The 18471-nt window shown below is 45.0% G+C and overlaps 1 protein-coding gene across 2 annotated transcripts in view; it reads left to right on the forward strand.

The window, feature by feature from the left end:
• LOC139545387 (tetratricopeptide repeat protein 28-like) overlaps positions 1-18471 on the forward strand; it is a 263792-nt gene that overhangs the window by 106367 nt on the left and 138954 nt on the right. For both annotated transcript variants that reach the window (XM_071353103.1, XM_071353104.1), the window contains exon 2: positions 18276-18423. In XM_071353103.1, the coding sequence (XP_071209204.1) occupies positions 18276-18423 (148 nt within the window). The remainder of the gene's footprint in view (positions 1-18275; positions 18424-18471) is intronic.

The raw sequence follows: 18471 nt of genomic DNA on the forward strand, positions 1-18471 counted from the left end.
TTCCAATGAGCAATTTGAAGATGTTAGAATACACATGCGGCACGTCAATAAGGCTAGGGGAAGCTTTCCCTAAAGTAAATTTAATTAAATTGCCAAAATTATATAGCCTAATAATATAATTATATAGACAGCTTGCTCCTGTCTATACAGAAATATATATAATCATTAAAAATAGGCCACTACACCAGAAAGCAGGATTTGGCCAAAGAGGATCATTAGCTTCTTTTTTTGTTTTTTTGCATATCCTACTGTCGGAAGGGCCCGCAATTTGGGCAGAGCACACGGCAAATAAAACAGATGATTGTTGACTTATGACTGTAGTGAAAAGATGAGAGACCCAGCCAGGCATATTGAAATATTTTAGAATACAATCTCCGAAAAATAGTTTGGAAAACAAATGGCTATTTCTGTAAAGACAAGACAACGAAAATAATCCAATCTGTCTTTTAGTTATCAAAATTCTCAACTTAATTGAGTGAAAAGTAGCCTCTTATTGGCACCAGTGTAACGGCTGTCGCTTTCCTCATCCTCGGATGAGGTGAGGAGAGAAGGATCTTCAGACCAAAACGCAGGCTCAGGGAAATAAGCCATCTTTATTATAAATTACGATGATGGCAACACGAAACGAAACAAAACACTTTCAAACTACAAAACAAGAAAACGACGTTGAACGAAACCTGAACATAAACTTACATAACTAAACATAAACTTACGTACAGGAAACGGACGACATCGAAACGAAACAAACAAACGCTACAGTCCCGTGTGGCGCAACGACATACACAAACACAGGAGACAATCACCCACAACGAACACTGTGACAACGCCTACCTAAATATGACTCTTAATTAGAGGAACGCCAAACACCTGCCTCTAATTAAGAGCCATACCAGGTAACCCAAAACCAACACAGAAACAGAAAACATAGAATGCCCACCCAACCTCACGTCCTGACCAACTAACACACAAAAACTAACAGAAATAGGTCAGGAACGTGACAGTACCCCCCCCACAAGGTGCGAACTCCGGACGCACCAGCACAAAGTCTAGGGGAGGGTCTGGGTGGGCATCTAACCACGGTGGTGGCTCAGGCTCCGGGCGCGGTTCCCACCCCACCATAATCCATCCTAGCCCCCTCCCTTCAAGAATGTCCACCCTCTTACTTCCCCCACAAAATCCTCCTAATAACATATCTAATAATGACAATACCGGGACAGAGAGATAAACCAAGACAGAGGGATAGATAAGACTATAGAGGTAGATAAAGATAGAGAGGGAGATCAGGATAGAGGGGCAACTCCGGACTGAAAGGCAGCTCCGAACAGAGAGACAGCTCTGGACTGATGGGCAGTTCTGGGTATTTAGCCTTTTCAGGCTGAAGGGCAGCTCATGGCTGACTGACGAATCTCGACGCTCATGGCTGGCTGACGGCTCTCGACGCTCATGGCAGGCTGACGGCTCTCGACGCTCATGGCAGGCTGACGGCTCTCGACGCTCATGGCAGGCTGACGGCTCTCGACGCTCATGGCAGGCTGACGGCTCTCGACGCTCATGGCAGGCTGACGGCTCTCGACGCTCATGGCAGGCTGACGGCTCTCGACGCTCATGGCGCTCTGACGGCTCTGGCTGCTCATGGCGCTCTGACGGCTCTGGCTGCTCATGGCGCTCTGACGGCTCTGGCTGCTCATGGCGCTCTGACGGCTCTGGCTGCTCATGGCGCTCTGACGGCTCTGGCTGCTCATGGCTCTCTGACGGCTCTGGCTGCTCATGGCTCTCTGACGGCTCTGGCTGCTCATGGCTCTCTGACGGCTCTGGCTGCTCATGGCTCTCTGACGGCTCTGGCTGCTCATGGCTCGCTGACGGCTCTGGCAGATCCTGTCTGATTGGCGGCTCTGGCAGATCCTGTCTGGCTGGCGGCTCTGGCAGATCCTGTCTGATTGGCGGCTCTGGCAGATCCTGTCTGATTGGCGGCTCTGGCAGATCCTGTCTGGTTGGCGGCTCTGGCAGATCCTGTCTGACGGGCGGCTCTAGCGGCTCCTGTCTGGCGGACGGCTCTAGCGGCTCCTGTCTGGCGGACGGCTCTGTAGGCTCATGGCAGACGGGCGGCTTTGCAGGCTCATGGCAGACGGGCGGCTTTGCAGGCTCATTGCAGACGGATGGCTCAGACGGCGCTGGGGAGACGGATGGCTCAGATGGCGCTGGGGAGACGGATGGCTCAGATGGCGCTGGGGAGACGGATGGCTCAGATGGCGCTGGTGAGACGGATGGCTCAGATGGCGCTGGGGAGACGGATGGCTCTGGCCGGATAATGCGCACTGTAGACCTGGTGCGTGGTGCCGGAACTGGAGGCACCGGGCTAAGGACACGCACCTTCATACTAGTGCGGGGAGCAGGGACAGGGCACACTGGACTCTCAAAGCCCACTCTATACCTGGTGCGAGGTACCGGCACTGGTGACACCGGGCTGAGGGCAAGCACATCAGGATTAGTAGGGGGAGAAGAAACAGTGTGTACAGGGCTCTGGAGATGCACAGGAGGCTTAGTGCGTGGGGCCGGAACTGGAGGCACCGGGCTAGATACACGCACTACAGGGAGAGTGCGTGGAGGAGGAACAGGGCTCTGGAAATGCACTGGTAGCCTAGTGCGTAATGTAGGCACTGTAGGTACTAGGCTGGGGCGGGGAGGTGGCGCCGGAAATACCGGACCGTGCAGGCGTACTGGCTCTCTTGAGCATTGAGCTTGCCCAACCTTACCTGGTTGAATACTCCCGGTTGCCCGACCAGTGCGGGGAGGTGGAATAACCCGCACCGGGCTATGTAGGCGAACCGGGGAAACCATGCGTAAGGCAGGTGCCATGTATGCCGGCCCGAGGAGACGCACTGGAGACCAGACGCGTTGAGCCGGCCTCATGACACCTGGCTCAATACTCAATCTAGCCCTACCAGTGCGGGGAGGTGGAATAACCCGCACTGGGCTATGCACTCGTACAGGAGACACCGTGCGCTCTACTGCGTAACACGGCGCCTGCCCGTACTCCCGCTCTCCACGGTAAGCCTGGGAAGTGGGCGCAGGTCTCCTACCTGCCCTTGGCCCACTACCCTTTAGCCCCCCCCCAAGAAATTTTTGGGAGTTACTCACGGGCTTTTCGGGCTTCCGTGCAAGACGTGTCCCCTCATAATTCCGGTTTCGAGCTTGATTCTCCGGCTTCCATCCACGTCTCCTAGCTGCCTCCTTAAACCACCGCTCCTGGGCTGTGGCTGCCTCACTCTTCTCACGAGAGCAGCGATATTCTCCAGTTTGCGCCCAGGGTCCTCTACCAGACAGGATCTCCTCCCAAGTCCAAAAGTCCTTGTTGCTCCGTCGAGCATTCCCATACCGCTTGGTCACATTTTGTTAGTGGGTGATTCTGTAACGGCTGTCGCTTTCCTCATCCTCGGATGAGGTGAGGAGAGAAGGATCTTCAGACCAAAACGCAGGCTCAGGGAAATAAGCCATCTTTATTATAAATTACGATGATGGCAACACGAAACGAAACAAAACACTTTCAAACTACAAAACAAGAAAACGACGTTGAACGAAACCTGAACATAAACTTACATAACTAAACATAAACTTACGTACAGGAAACGGACGACATCGAAACGAAACAAACAAACGCTACAGTCCCGTGTGGCGCAACGACATACACAAACACAGGAGACAATCACCCACAACGAACACTGTGACAACGCCTACCTAAATATGACTCTTAATTAGAGGAACGCCAAACACCTGCCTCTAATTAAGAGCCATACCAGGTAACCCAAAACCAACACAGAAACAGAAAACATAGAATGCCCACCCAACCTCACGTCCTGACCAACTAACACACAAAAACTAACAGAAATAGGTCAGGAACGTGACAACCAGCTGAAAACATCGGCCATATTCGGCCATATAGATTTTACTGAGTTACAGTTCATACTGTTTGAGGAAATCAGTCAATTGAAATAAAATCATTAGGCCCTAATCTATGGAGTACACATGACTGGGAATACAGATATGCATCTGTTGGTCACAGATAATGGGCCTCACAATGTGCCTCAGGATTTCATTACGGTATTTCAGTGCATTCAATTTTCCATCAATAAAATGCTATTTTGTTCATTGTCCATAGCTTCTGCCTGGACATACCATAACCCCACCGCCACGATGGGGCACTCTGTTCACAACGTTGATATTGGCAAACCGCTTGCTTACACAACGCCATACACATGGTCTGTGGTTGTGAGGCCGGTTGGACGTACTGCCAAATTCTTTAAAATGACGTTGGAGGCGGCTTATGTTAGAGAAATTCATATTCAGTTCTCTGGCAACAGCTCTGGTGACCATTCCTACAGTCAGCATGCCACTTGAATGGCGAATGGGAAGCGAGCTACAATTAGCAGTTGAGAAATGAACATTTTAGCTTTTTTTTTTATCTTAGCCATTGTTTTTTCCCCATGCGATTGTCTTTAGAAATGTTGCGCAATGATTAGGCTTATTAAAGCACGTTTCACTCCAGCAGCAACCAAATAGCTGTTTCAGCTGTATCAGCAGCTCTCACGCTACATTGACTGGTATTTCAATCAATGAATAGGCTAAAATGCATTATTTCACAATGTTTTTTTTTTCTTCTGACAATTGGCCTATACCAATTTTATTAATCGGCTTTTCCGTTTTTTTTATCGGCCAGAAGCCGGCTATTACAGGCTAATGGAAACTCTGTGTGTACATCTACACTATATATACAAAAGTATGTGGACACCCCTTCAAATTCCTGGATGCGGCTATTTCAGCCACACCCGTTGCTGACAGGTCCATAAAATCAAGCAGACAGCCATGCAATCTCCATAGACAAACATTGGCAGTAGAACGGCCTTACTGAGGAGCTCAGTGACTTTCAATGTGGCATCGTCAAAGGATGCCACCTTTCCAACAAGTCAGTTCATCAGATTTCTGCCCTGCTAGAGCTGCCCCGGTCAACTGTACATGCTGTTATTGTGAAGTGGAAACATCTAGGAGCAACAACTGCTCAGCCGCGAAGTGGTAGACCACACAAGCTCACAGAACGGGACCGCCGAGTGCTGAAGTGTGTAGGGTGTTGAAATCGTCTGTCCTTGGCTGCAACACTCACTACTGAGTTCCAAACTTCCTCTGGAAGTCGCTGCACACTAACTTAAGATCACCATGCGCAATGCCAAGCGTCGGCTGGAGTGGTGTAAAGCTCGCCACCATTGAACTCTGGAGCAGTGGAAACGTGTTCTCTGGAGTGATGAATCACGCTTCACCATATGGCAGTCCGACGGACAAATCTGGGTTTGGCGGATGCAAGGAGAACGCTACCTGTCAACGGTAGTGCCAACTAATAAACACTAGTGCCAACTGCAAAGTTTGGTGGAGGAGGAATAATGGTTTGGGGCTTTTTTTCATGGTTTGGGTTAGGCCCCTTAGTTCCAGTGAAGATAAATCTTAACGCTACAGCATACAATGACATTCTAGACAATTATGTGCTTCCAAGTTTGTTGCAACAGTTTGGGGAAGGCCCTTTCCTGTTTCAGCATGACAATGCCCCAATGCACAAAGCGAGGTCCATACAGAAATGGTTTGTCGAGATCGGTGTGGAAGAACTTGACTGGCCTGCACAGAGCCCTGATTTTGACCCCATCGAACACCTTTGTGATGAATTGGAACGCAGAATGCGAGCCAGGCCTAATCGCCCAACATCAGTGCCCAACGTCACTAATGCTCTTGTGGCTGAATGGAAGAAAGTCCCTGCAGCACTGTTCTAACATCTAGTGAAAAGCCTTCCCAGAAGAGTGGAGGATGTTATAGCAGCAAAGTGGGGACCGACTCCATATTAATGACCATGATTTTGGAATAAGATGTTTGATGAGCAGGTGTCATGTAGTGTATCTGCTGAAGTAGTACTGTTGGTAGAGCTTACATTTTGAGAGAGACTACTGTGAGTGTTGAATAAGATTAGCTTGCGCATAAACACACATACACACACCCCCCCCCACACACACACACACACACTCAGCCACACTAGTAATAAATAGGGTCTCAGTACAGCCCTGGGGGGGTTTGTCAAAGGGCCAGGCTGACTGGGGAGGGGGACAGATGCCCAGGGTATTAGGACCTAAATCTGCTAATAAAGAGCACTCTAACAGTTGGTCCCTCACACACATGCTCACACACACACACACACATCCTGTAATCCTGTAAACTTCCTGTCAAACCCCAATGACTAGGAGCCCTACTCTTTGCTACGTGTGTGTGTGTGTGTGTGTGTGTGTGTGTGTGTGTGTGTGTGTGTGTGTGTGTGTGTGTGTGTGTGTGTGTGTGTGTGTGTATGTGTGTGTGTGTGTGTGTGTGTAGCACAATCTACCAGTATGTATGTGTATATATTTTCTTTGCATCATTTTCCCTCTTCCTCTTAAGCATAAAAATATGAATATTTAAAAGTACTTCAAACAAGCAGTCATTAAATATTAAAATGTTCGAACACAAGAAAAGCTTTTATCATAGCTCCGCTCTGTTCTCCTTCTGTCTCTCTAGTCTCGCTCTCTCTTTCTTTCTCCCATTCTCACACACACATGCAGAGACACACACAAAATCCACCCTGGGGTAAGAACGACAAACCTTTCTTGTCAATCCACACATGTTCTGTATCATGAGCACATTGTAGCTGAAAACAGAGGAGCCAAAGAGGCAGGAAGGAAGGTTCAATAATTTAGGTTGTTTTATTTTCACACTAAACAGAGGTTGAGAAACATTGGTTGTCATTTCTTACAAGATGCATTGCGTTAGTCAGGTTAGACGCTGTATTGTAGTTAAAGTGTCTTTGGTAACAGTGGTGTTTATTCTCAATTTGGCCTCTATATATAGGAAGAAAGCAAGGCTAGGCGAGGCAGTAAGGTGATTAAGCATGCTCTTTTGCCTTTCCTTTGTGACTGTGTAATACGTTTGAAGGCAAATCTGTGGAGCCTCACAGATGCTCTCTCCTCGCTTCTCCTCTCTGAGAACTGAAGGGTGTGCTAATCGCTTGAGCTGCAGCTCTAAGTGGTTGCTGATGTGTTTTCAGAAAATATCCAGTTAAGTGTGAATAGAAATGTGTCGTAATGGTAAATGCTCTCTCTCTCTCCTTATTCTCCAACTTCTCCCTGCTAGTGGGATAACCGACCTGTTGAGCAGCGAATGCTCATATGTGTGTGTGTTCAAGTGCGTGTGTGTTCAAGCGTCTGTGTGTGCATGTGTGGCCTACATGGTGTGTTTTGACTGCTGAGATTAATGGCAGAGAGATAATTATTTTAAGGCGGTGTGGTGCATCGATTCTCTCATCTTTCACCGTCGCTATTTGATTTTTGCATTTATGCACATGCTTGTTTTTGCAATATTTGAATGCCCTCTGAAGGGTATAGGTTTTTAAATACTTACATGTAGGGCAGGAGGGGGGACAAATAAAATAAATAAAGGGGATGTCAATTATTAGATTTTTTTGTCTCTTGTTGGTTCTCTCTCTCTGTCATTGCTTGGCTCTCAGAGGGGAATGAAAGAGCAGTTATATGGTAAATCTAATCAAAGAGAAAAGTGCTTTAAAATGTCTGTTGTTCCCTGGGGCAGAAGGTCTCCGAGCCTGTCTCTCTGCTCCTACGGCAAGCAGCCCAAACTCAGCCGCCACCAGATGCAATTAATATCGAGCGGCGGGCACACTGGCCCTCGTTCCCATCCTATAATAACAGTGTTAGAACAAAGGTTAATGCTTTGAATCTAATCTCTGTCCTCATATGTTTCAATGGAGTTGTGATGCAGGCTCGGGGGAAGCAGAGAGAGGGGGACGAGGGCAGAGAGAGATTGGTAATCAACAGCGGCTTGGACGGAAGTGAAATTAATTACGGGTCTCCATTAATTCAATGTCATGTCTCATTTTCCCTAATCCCCTCCCCTTTTCCCCTTCCCTACTGGTGCTTGCGGAGAGGCTGGAGAGAGGCTGGAGAGAGGCTTGAGCACACTAATGAAAAGACCTCTTAGATGCTAATCACAAATTATCCTCCGTGTCACTTTTGGAAGCTGCTAGCTACTGCAGTCAGAGTATCCTCAGTGGGAAGGGAGTAGCCCAGACTGGCTGCAGGTTAGCCTCTTAGAATTACATATCCAGTGCCTTCAGAAAGTATTCATAAAACAAGATGGCGCCGTCAGAGATGGTTGCCTCGCTTCAAGTCCTTAGGAAACTATGCAGTAATTAGTTTTTTAAAGTATTATTTCTTACGTTGTTAGCCCAGAAAATCTTAAGTGTTATTACATACAGCCAGGAAGAACTATTGGATATAAGAGCGACGTCGACTTACCAACATTACGACCAGAAATACGACTTTCCCGAAGTGGATCCTTTGTTCGGACCTCCACCCTGGACATTGGATCTAATCCCAGAGGCCGATCCAAAACAACGTTGTTGCCGCAGGAGAGGCAGACGGAGGGGCCTCCTGGTCAGACTTAGAAGGCGAGCACAACACCCACCGCTTCCGAGTATATTAGTCGCAAATGTCCAGTCTCTAGACAACAAGGTGGACGAAATTAGGGCACAAGTTGCCTTCCAGAGAGACATCAGAGATTGTAACATTCTCTGTTTCACAGAAACATGGCTCACTCGGGATATGTTGTCAGAGTCGGTACAGCCACCGGGTTTCTTCATGCATTGCGCCGACAGAAACAAACATCTCTCTGGTAAGAAGAAGGGCGGGGGTGTATGCCTCATGATTATCGACTCATGGTCCTTTTGTTCACCTGATCTAGAATTTCTTACAATGAAATGCCGACCGCATCTCCCAAGAGAATTCTCTTCGATTATAGTCACAGCCGTGTATATCCCCCCAAGCAGATACCTCAACGGCCCTGAAAGAACTTCACTGGACTCTATGTAAACTGGAAACCATATATCCTGAGGCTGCATTTATTGTAGCTGGGGATTTTAACAAAGCTAATTTGATAACAAGGCTACCTAAATTCTACCAACACATTGACTGTAGTACCCGCTCGAGCAAAACACTAGACCACTGCTACTCTAAATTCTGCGATGCATACAAGGCCCTCCCCCGCCCTCACTTCGGGAAATCCGACCACAACTCCATCTTGCTAGTACCGTCCTATAGGCAGAAACTCAAACAGGATGTAGCCATGACTAGAATCATTCAATGCTGGTCTGACCAATCGGAATCCACGCTTCAAGATTGTTTTGATCACGTGGACTGGAAAATGTTCCGGGAAGCCTCAGACAATAACATTGATTTATACGCCGACTCAGTGAGTGAGTTTATTAGGAAGTGCATTGGAGATGTTGTACCCACTGTGACTACTAAAACCTACCCCTACCAGAAACCGTGTATAGACGGCGGCATTCGCGCAAAACTGAAAGCGTGACCCACCGCATTCAACCATGGAAAGAAGTCGGGGAATATGGCCGAATATAAACAGTGTAGTTATTCCCTCCGCAAGGCAATCAAACAAGGGAAATGTCGGTATAGGGACAAAATGGAGTCGCAATTCAACGGCCCAGAAACGAAACGTATATGGCAGGGTCTACAGGCAATTAAGGACTACAAAAAGAAAACCAGCCACGTCACGGACACTGACGTCTTGCTTCCAGACAAACTAAACACCTTCTTTGCCCGCTTTGAGGATAATACAGTGCCACCGACGCGGCCCGCTACCAAGGACTGCGGGCACCCCCTCTTCGTGGCCGACGTGAGTAAAACATTTAAACGCATTAACCCTCGCAAGGCTGCTGGCCCAGACGGCATCCCTAGCCGCGTTCTCAGAGCATGCGCAGACCAGCTGGCTGGTGTGTTTACGAACATATTCAATCGCTCCCTATCCTAGTCTGCTGTCCCCACATGCTTCAAGATGGCCACCATTGTTCCTGTACCGAAGAAGGTAAAGATAACTGAACTAACTTCACTCACTTCTGTCATCATGAAGTGCTTTTAGTGAATAGTCAAGGATCATATCACCTCCACCTCACCTGCCACACTAGACCTACTTCAGTTTGCATACCGCCCCAACAGGTCCACAGACGATGCAATCGCCATCACACTGCCCACTGCCCTAACCCATCTGGACAAGAGGAATACCTATATAAGAATGCTGTTCATTGACTACAGCTCAGCATTCAACACCATAGTCCCCTCCAAGCTCATCATTAAGTTTACGGCCCTGGGTCTCAACCCCGCCCTGTGCAATTGGGTCCTGGACTTTTTGACGGGCCGCCCCCAGGTGGTGAACGGTAGGAAACAATATCTCCACTTTGCTGATCCTCAACACAGGGGCCCCACAAGTGTGCGTGCTCAGCCCCCTCCTGTACTCCCTGTTCACCCATGACTGCGTGCCCATGCACGCCTCCAACTCAATCATCAAGTTTGCAGACACAACAGTAGTGGGCTTGATTACCAACAACGCCGAGACAGCCTACAGGGAGGAGGTGAGGGCACTTGGAGTGTGGTGTCAGGAAAACAACCTCTCACTTAACGTCAACAAAACAAAGGAGATGATTGTGGACTTCAGGAAACAGCAGAGGGAGCACCCCCCTATCCACATCAACGGGACAGCAGTGGAGAAGGTGGAACGGTGTACACATCACGGACAAACTGAAATGGTCCACCCTCACAGACAGCATGGCGAAGACGGCGCAATAGCGCCTCTTCAAACTCAGGAGGCTGAAGAAATTTGGCTTGTCACCTAAAACACTCACAAACTTTTACAGATGCACAATCGAGAGCATCCTGTCGGGCTGTATCACCGCCTGGTTCGGCAACTGCATCGCCCTCATCCGCAAGGCTCTCCAGAGGGTAATGCGGTCTGCAAAACGCATCACTGGAGGCAAACTACCTGCCCTCAGGACACCTACAGCAGCCAATGTCATAGGAAGACCTAAAGATCATCAAGGACAACAACCACCCGAGCCACTGCCTGTTCACCCCGCTATCATCCAGAAGGTGAGGTCAGTACAGGTGCATCAAAGCTGGGACCGAGAGACTGAAAAACAGCTTCTATCTCAAGGCCATCAGACTGTTAAAAAGCCATCACTAACATATAGAGGCTGCTGCCAACATACAGACCGAAATCCCTGGCCACTTTAATAAATGGATTTAATAAAGGTACCACTAATCACTTTAAATAATGCCACTTTAATAATGTTTACATGTACTACATTACTCATCTCATATGTGTATACTGTATTTCATACCATCTATTGCATCTTGCCTATGCCGCACGGCCATCGCTCATCCATATATTTACATTGACATATTCTTATTCTATCCCTTTAAGTTAGTTGTAAAAGGTAGTTGTTGCGAATTTGTTAGATTACTTGTTAGATATTACTGCATATTACCTTCAGAACTAGAAGCACAAGCATTTCGCTACACTCGCATTAACATCTGCTAACCATGTGTATGTGACAAATAACATTTGATTTGATACCCCTTGACTTATTCCACATTTTGTTGTTACAGCCTGAATTCAAAATTGATTTAAAAAAATGATCTACACACAATACCCCATAAAGTGAAGAAAGTGAAAACATGTTTTTAGAAATGTTTGCAATTTATTGAAAATGAAATGCTCTCATTTACACTGCCGTTCAAAAGTTTGGGGTCACTTAGAAATGTTCTTGTTTTTGAAAGACATTTTTTAAAATTGTCCATTAAAATAACATCAAATTGATCAAAAATACAATGTAGACATTGTTAATGTTGTAAATGACTATTGTAGCTGGAAACGGCAGATTTTTGAATGGAATATCTACATAGGCGTACAGAGGCCCATTATCAGCAACCATCACACCGTGCTTCACGTTAGGGATGGTGTTAGATGGGCTATGAGCTGTGCCTGGTGTTCTCCAGACACAGAGCTTTGCATTCAGGCCAAAGAACAACATTTTGGTCTCATCAGCCCACAGAATATTTTTCCTTATGCTCTGTCTTTTCACGTGCCTTTTTGCAAACTCCAGGCGTGCTGTCATGTGACTTTGTCTCAGGAGTGGCTTCCGTCTGGCCACTCTCTCATAAAGCCCAGATTGGTGAAGTGCTGTAGAAACTTCCTTCTGGCAGGTTTTCCCATCTCTGTAGTTCTGTCAGTGTCACGCCCTGACCTTAGAGAACATTTTTATGTCTCTATTTGGTTTGGTCAGGGTGTGATTTGGGGTGGGCATTCTATGTTTTTGTTTTCTATGATTTTGTATTTCTATGTTTTGGACGGGTATGGTTCTCAATCAGGGACAGCTGTCTATCGTTATCTCTGATTGGGAACCATACTTAGGTAGCCCTTTTTTCCTCCTTTCAGTGTGGGAAGTTATCTTTGTTTGTTGGCACTATAGCCTTAACCTCTCTTGGGTACGTGAGACGTTAGCGTCCCACCTCTTCAACAGCCAGTGAAACTGCTGGGCACCAAATTTAAATACAGAAATACTCATTATAAAAATTCAGAAAACAAAACATATTTTACATATGTTTAAAGAAGAACTTCTTGTGAATCCAACCACGGTGTCAGATTTTAAAAATGCTTTACGGCGAAAGCATACCTTACGATTATTTGAGAACATAGCCCAGCAGACAAATCATTACAAACAGTAACCAGCCAAGTAGAAGAGTTACACAAGTCAGAAATAGAGATCAAATTAATCCCTTACCTTTGATGATCTTCATATGGTTGCACTCAGCAGACATTCATTTACTCAATAAATGTTCCTTTTGTTCGATAAAGTGTCTTTATATCCAAAAACCTCCATTTGTTTGCGCGTTTTCTTCAGTAATCCACAGGCTCAAACGCAGTCAAAACAGACAGACAAAAAATCCAAATTGTATCCGTAAAATTCATAGAAACATGTCAAACGATGTTTATATTCAATCCTCAGGTTGTTTTTAGCCTAAATAATCGATAATATTTCAACCGGACAATAACGTCGTCAATATGAAAGGTAAACAAGAAAGGCACTCTCTCGGTCTCACGCATGAAAAAGCTCTGTGACACTTTAGGGTCCACTCATTCAGACTGCTCTTACTTCCTCATTTTTCAGAATACAAGCCTGAAACAATTTCTAAAGACTGTTGACATCTAGTGGAAGGCATAGAAACTGCAATTTGAGTCCTAAGTCAATGGATACTGTAATGGTATTGAATAGAAAACTACAAAACCAAAAACCTACTTCCTGAATGGATTTTTCTCAGGTTTTCGCCTGCCAAATCAGTTCTGTTATACTCACAGACACTATTTTAACAGTTTTGGAAACTTTAGAGTGTTTTCTATCCGAATCTACCAGTTATATGCATATCATATCTTCCGGGCCCGAGAAGCAGGCAGTTTAATTTGGGCATGCATTTCATCCAAAATTCTGAATGCTGCCCCCTACCCTAGAGAAGTTAAACTTCACGGTCGTGTTTGTATTGTTTATTGTTTTTGTCGGCGTCATCACCGAATAAAAGGAATATGTACGCTCACCACGCTGCGCTTTGGTCTAGTTCTTTCGACGGCCGTGACAGTCAGAGCAGTCATTTGGTTCTTGGTCACCTCCCTGACCAAGGTCCTTCTTGCACAGTTGCTCAGTTTGGTCGGACCAGCTCTAGGCAGAGTCTGGGTAGTTCCATATTTTTTCCATTTCCCAATGATGGAGACCACTGTGCTCTTGGAAACTTTTAACACTCTAGGAATTGTTTTATACCCTTGCCCCGATATACAGTACCAGTCAAAAGTTTTTCTTTATTTTTACTATTTTCTACATTGTAGAATAATAGTGAAGACATCAAAACTATGAAATAACACATATGGAATCATGTAGTAACCAAAAAAGTTTTCAACAAATCAAAATATATTTTATATTTGGGCCTCCAGGGTGGCGCAGTGGTCTAAGGCAGGCACTGCATCGCAGTGCTAGCTGTGCCACCAGAGACTCTGGGTTCGAGCGTCATCCGGGTTAGGGAGGGTTTGGCCGGCAGGCATATCCTTGTCTCATCGCGCACTAGTGACTCCCGTGGTGGGCCGGGTGCAGTGCACGCTGACCAGGTTGCTAGGTGTACGGTGTTTCCTCTGACACATTGGTGCGGCTGGCTTCTGGGTTGGATGCGCGCTGTGTTAAGAAGCGGTGCGGCTGGGTTGGGTTGGGTTGTGTTTCGGAGGACGCACGGCTCTCGACCTTCGCCTCTCCCGAGTCCGTACGGGAGTTGTAGCGATGAGACAAGACAGTAACTACTAACAATTGGATACCATGAAAAAGGGGGTAAATCAAAAAAAAAATTGTTGAGATTCTTCAAAGTAGAAGATTTTGATATGTTTAACGCTTTTTTGGTTACTACATGATTCCATATGTGTTATTTCATAGTTTTGATGTCTTCACAATTGTTCTACAATGTAGAAAATAGTTTTAAAAATAATGAAAATCCCTTGAATGAGTAGGTGTGTCCAAACTTGTGACTGGTACTGTGTGCCTCATCACAATTCTATCTTGGAGATCTACAGACAGTTCTTTGGACTTCATGGTATAGTTTCTGCTCTGACATGCACTGTCAACTGTGGGACCTTTATAATGACAGGTGTGTTTCTTTCTAAATCATGTCTAAACAATTGAATTGGCCGCAAGTAGACTGTAATCAAGTTGTAGTGAGGATGATCAAAGGAAATCGGATGCTCCTGAGCTCAATTTGGAGTGTCATAGCAAAGGGGTGTGAATATGTATGTAAATTAGACATTTCTGTATTTAATTTTCAATACATTTGCAAACATTTCCAAAAACATGTTTACACTTTGTCATTATGGGGTATTGTGTGTAGATGGGTGAGAAAAAAAATATTTAATCAATTTTGAATTCAGGCTGTAACACAACAATATGTGGAATAGGTAAATGGGTATGAATACTTTCTGAACGCACTGTACATACATATATTACACATAGCCTCTTAGAAAATTCACAAATCAACCTGATTGGAGGTACACAACATAATCCCCGCCTCTTGTCATGAGCTGTTACCGAGAACCACATACCAGAGTTTTTACAGTGTTATTAGCAATTGAGTTTTCTCAGTAGTTTCCATTAGACTTAAAATATGTCAGCTTGACTAAGTTTGTAGGTGCAACAGTTTTTATTAAATGTATAACTTAACATGCACATTTACGTCCTTTAAGAACCAATGATGTGCCAATCCCTCAGCCATAGTTATAACAGGCAATATCTGCTCTGCTCCATTCAGAATCACTAGAAGCTGCAGACAAGGCGATCCAATTTCCGCTTTGCTATTCTTATTATCCATGGAACCCCTGGCCCAGGCAATTCATCAATCGAAGGATAAAACACTAATTTCTGATCACTTCATCTCATTATACGCAGACAATATTTTACTATATCTAGACAATGCATCTCAATCGCTCCCAAACGCATTGAAGGTCATAGATAAATTAATCTGATCAATTAAAATGACGAAATTAATCTAACCAAATCAGCCCTACTGCCACTCAAGACCCCGATGGAGGATGGAGTTTAAATATTTGGGAGTAGATATATTTCCTTCCTAAGATAAAACGATTGCCAGAAACTTTAACAGCACACTCAAATCAATTCGTTCCGACCTCAGTACATTGAATAATATCCCAGTTGGTTTAACTGGCAGAATATCTACTGTCAAAATGTATATATTGCCACGGCAAAATTCCTATAGTTCAGTGCTTCCCATGAATCTCCCTTCTGGCTATTGGAATAAAATTCATTGTGCGGTTTCAAAATGTATATAGAAATGTAAACAATCGCAGAGAAAATGAACAAATTTATAGAGGGAAAGACATAAGATCCATACCAAACTTTAAATTGTATTTCCAGGCAATAGCATTTCATCCTAAATCTCTATGTTTGTCCTGTACAACCACGGTCCTTCCGCATGGTGCTGAAATTCATACTTTTAATAAAAACCATTGATTACAACCCCCAACTTTTTTTCGAATTTGTGTTGCTCAACTCAGCTCGAATACACTTGTTCCAATTGGACCTCAGCTTGCGTAGTACGTCAAGGCCAGTACGTCTCCAGTTCAGCAACACAAATTAGGGAAAAGTCAGTAGTTGTATTTGATCAAATGTGTTATTAAAAGTATGAAGTTCAGCACCACGCGGAAGGACCGCAGTTGTACAGGACAAAACATAGGTACTGTTAAGAATTTTCAGAATTAAAATATTTATCTACTGATGGTGACTCAATGTTGTTGCTAGCAAATCACATGACCAATTATCAAAACTCAACTCTGCCTTGAAATAAGAGAACGGAGTTGAGCATTCCTCAGCTATTTAGAAGGGAACACTTTAGTGTAACTTTTGCATTGTTTATATCATCCCAGATCTGCGGGTGGATTTAATGATTTGGCTGGAGTAGGCTGTGAGCTGGGCTGCAGTGCTTACTCAGGGCATGGAGCTGAGCTGAGCAGAGCTGGGTTCTGTTCAGTTTTGTACTAGGATTTGTCTCAGATCAGCCTTGGGACACAAACATAGTCGGAGACAGACAGATAGAGACAGACAGATAGAGACAGACAGATAGAGACAGACAGACAGACAGAGACAGACAGACAGGCAGGCCAGGAAACAGCTCTGTCTCTACAGGCTACACATAGACAGGGGAGAGGCTGCTGTCACTGGAAACCTATTGGTGAAATATTGTTTCTCTTTATTATACTATTGGTTTTGGGTAATGGACATTTGTTTTGCCCCCCCCCACACACACACATACACACAAAATCCATTTCTTAAATGTTCCCAAACATTGTAGAGTGTCAGTATCAGATATGGCTGTGGCCACATGATCTGTGCCTTTCACTGCTGTTAAATCACACTTCAACCACCATGTGACTGACTGGCTATCTGGGAGCAGTGGGAACAAACTGGTGGAAGAGGAGGAATTCTACTCGAGGGCTCCACACTATTGAAAGGCCCAGATGTCGACAAATAGGCCATGGCAGATTCAGGGTGGTAGTACACGTACTGTATGTCATTATAGCAAAACTGTGAAAAATAACATGGAGAGTCTGGATTATTTATGGCTATCCTTTTATGATGCTATAAAGTAAGTCCATTATGTAGGCTAGCTCTCTCTCCCTCTCGAAGCTCTTTCAACGGAATCTAATAGAAATCCCTTTACTCTACACTTGTGCGCAGACGATACCCACTGCAAACCAAAACCATTTGTGTGAATAGAAAACAATGGCATGCTCTTGAGAAATGCAACCGATGAGTGTGTACTGTATCATGTGCGTTTATGTCAAATGTATAATCCAATTAACAAGTACAGGAAACACAGTCATCGCTCTATTATGGGAATACAAAGGAGAGTGGTGCCATGTACTCTGAAAACTGCTCATGTGAAAAAAAATGCAAGTGGCGTTAAATGAGTGTGTCTGGTAATGTGTTTGTTTGCAGCCCCATGCTGTGAAGCTAGACTGCAGTAGTGACTTCTCACTTTAAATTCAATTTCAATTTAAGGGCTTTATTGACATAGGAAACACATGTTTACATTGCCAAAGCAAGTAAACAGATAAATAAACAATACAAAATATACAGTAAACATTACACTCACAAAAGTTCCAAAAGAATAAAGACATTTCAAATGCCATATTATGTCTATATACAGTGTTGTAATGATGTGCAAATAGTTAAAGTACAAAAGGGAAAATAAATCAACATAAATATAGGTTGTATTTACAATGTTTTTTGTTTTTCACTGGTTGTCCTTTTCTTGTGGCAACAGGTCACAAATCTTGCTGCTGTGATTGCATACTGTGGTATTTCACCCAATAGCTATGGGAGTTTATCAAAATTGGGTTTGTTTTGAAATTCTTTGTGGGTCTGTGTAATCTGAGGGAAATATGTGTCTCTAATAGTCATACATTTGTCAGGAGGTTAGGAAGTGCAGCTCAGTTTCCACCTTTTTGTGGGCAGTGAGCACATAGCCTGTCTTCTCTTGAGAGCCAGGTCTGCCTTTGGCGGCCTTTCTCAATAGCAAGGCTATGCTCACTGAGTCTGTACATAGTCAAAGATGTCTTACATTTTGGGTCAGTCACAGTGATCAGGTATTCTGCCACTGTGTACTCTCTGATTAGGGCCAAATAGCATTCTAGTTCGCTCAGTGTTTTTGTAAATTCTTTCCAATGTGTCAAGTAATCATGTTTTCTCATGATTTGATTGGGTCTATCTCTCTCTCTCTCTCTTTCCTTCCCTCTCCCTCTCCTCTCTACAGGCATACTTCCGACAGGGTGTTGCCCTTCAGTACCTTGGTCGCCATGCCGACGCGTTGGCCGCCTTCGCCTCGGGGCTGGCCCAAGACCCCAAGAGCCTGCAGCTACTGGTTGGCATGGTGGAGGCTGCCATGAAGTCCCCACTACGAGGTAACACTTACTATCTCTCTCTGTTTTCCTATCTGCCTTTCTAACGGT

This window comes from Salvelinus alpinus, chromosome 19 (genome assembly GCF_045679555.1).
Source record: "Salvelinus alpinus chromosome 19, SLU_Salpinus.1, whole genome shotgun sequence".
In the NCBI taxonomy this organism is placed as follows: domain Eukaryota; kingdom Metazoa; phylum Chordata; class Actinopteri; order Salmoniformes; family Salmonidae; genus Salvelinus; species Salvelinus alpinus.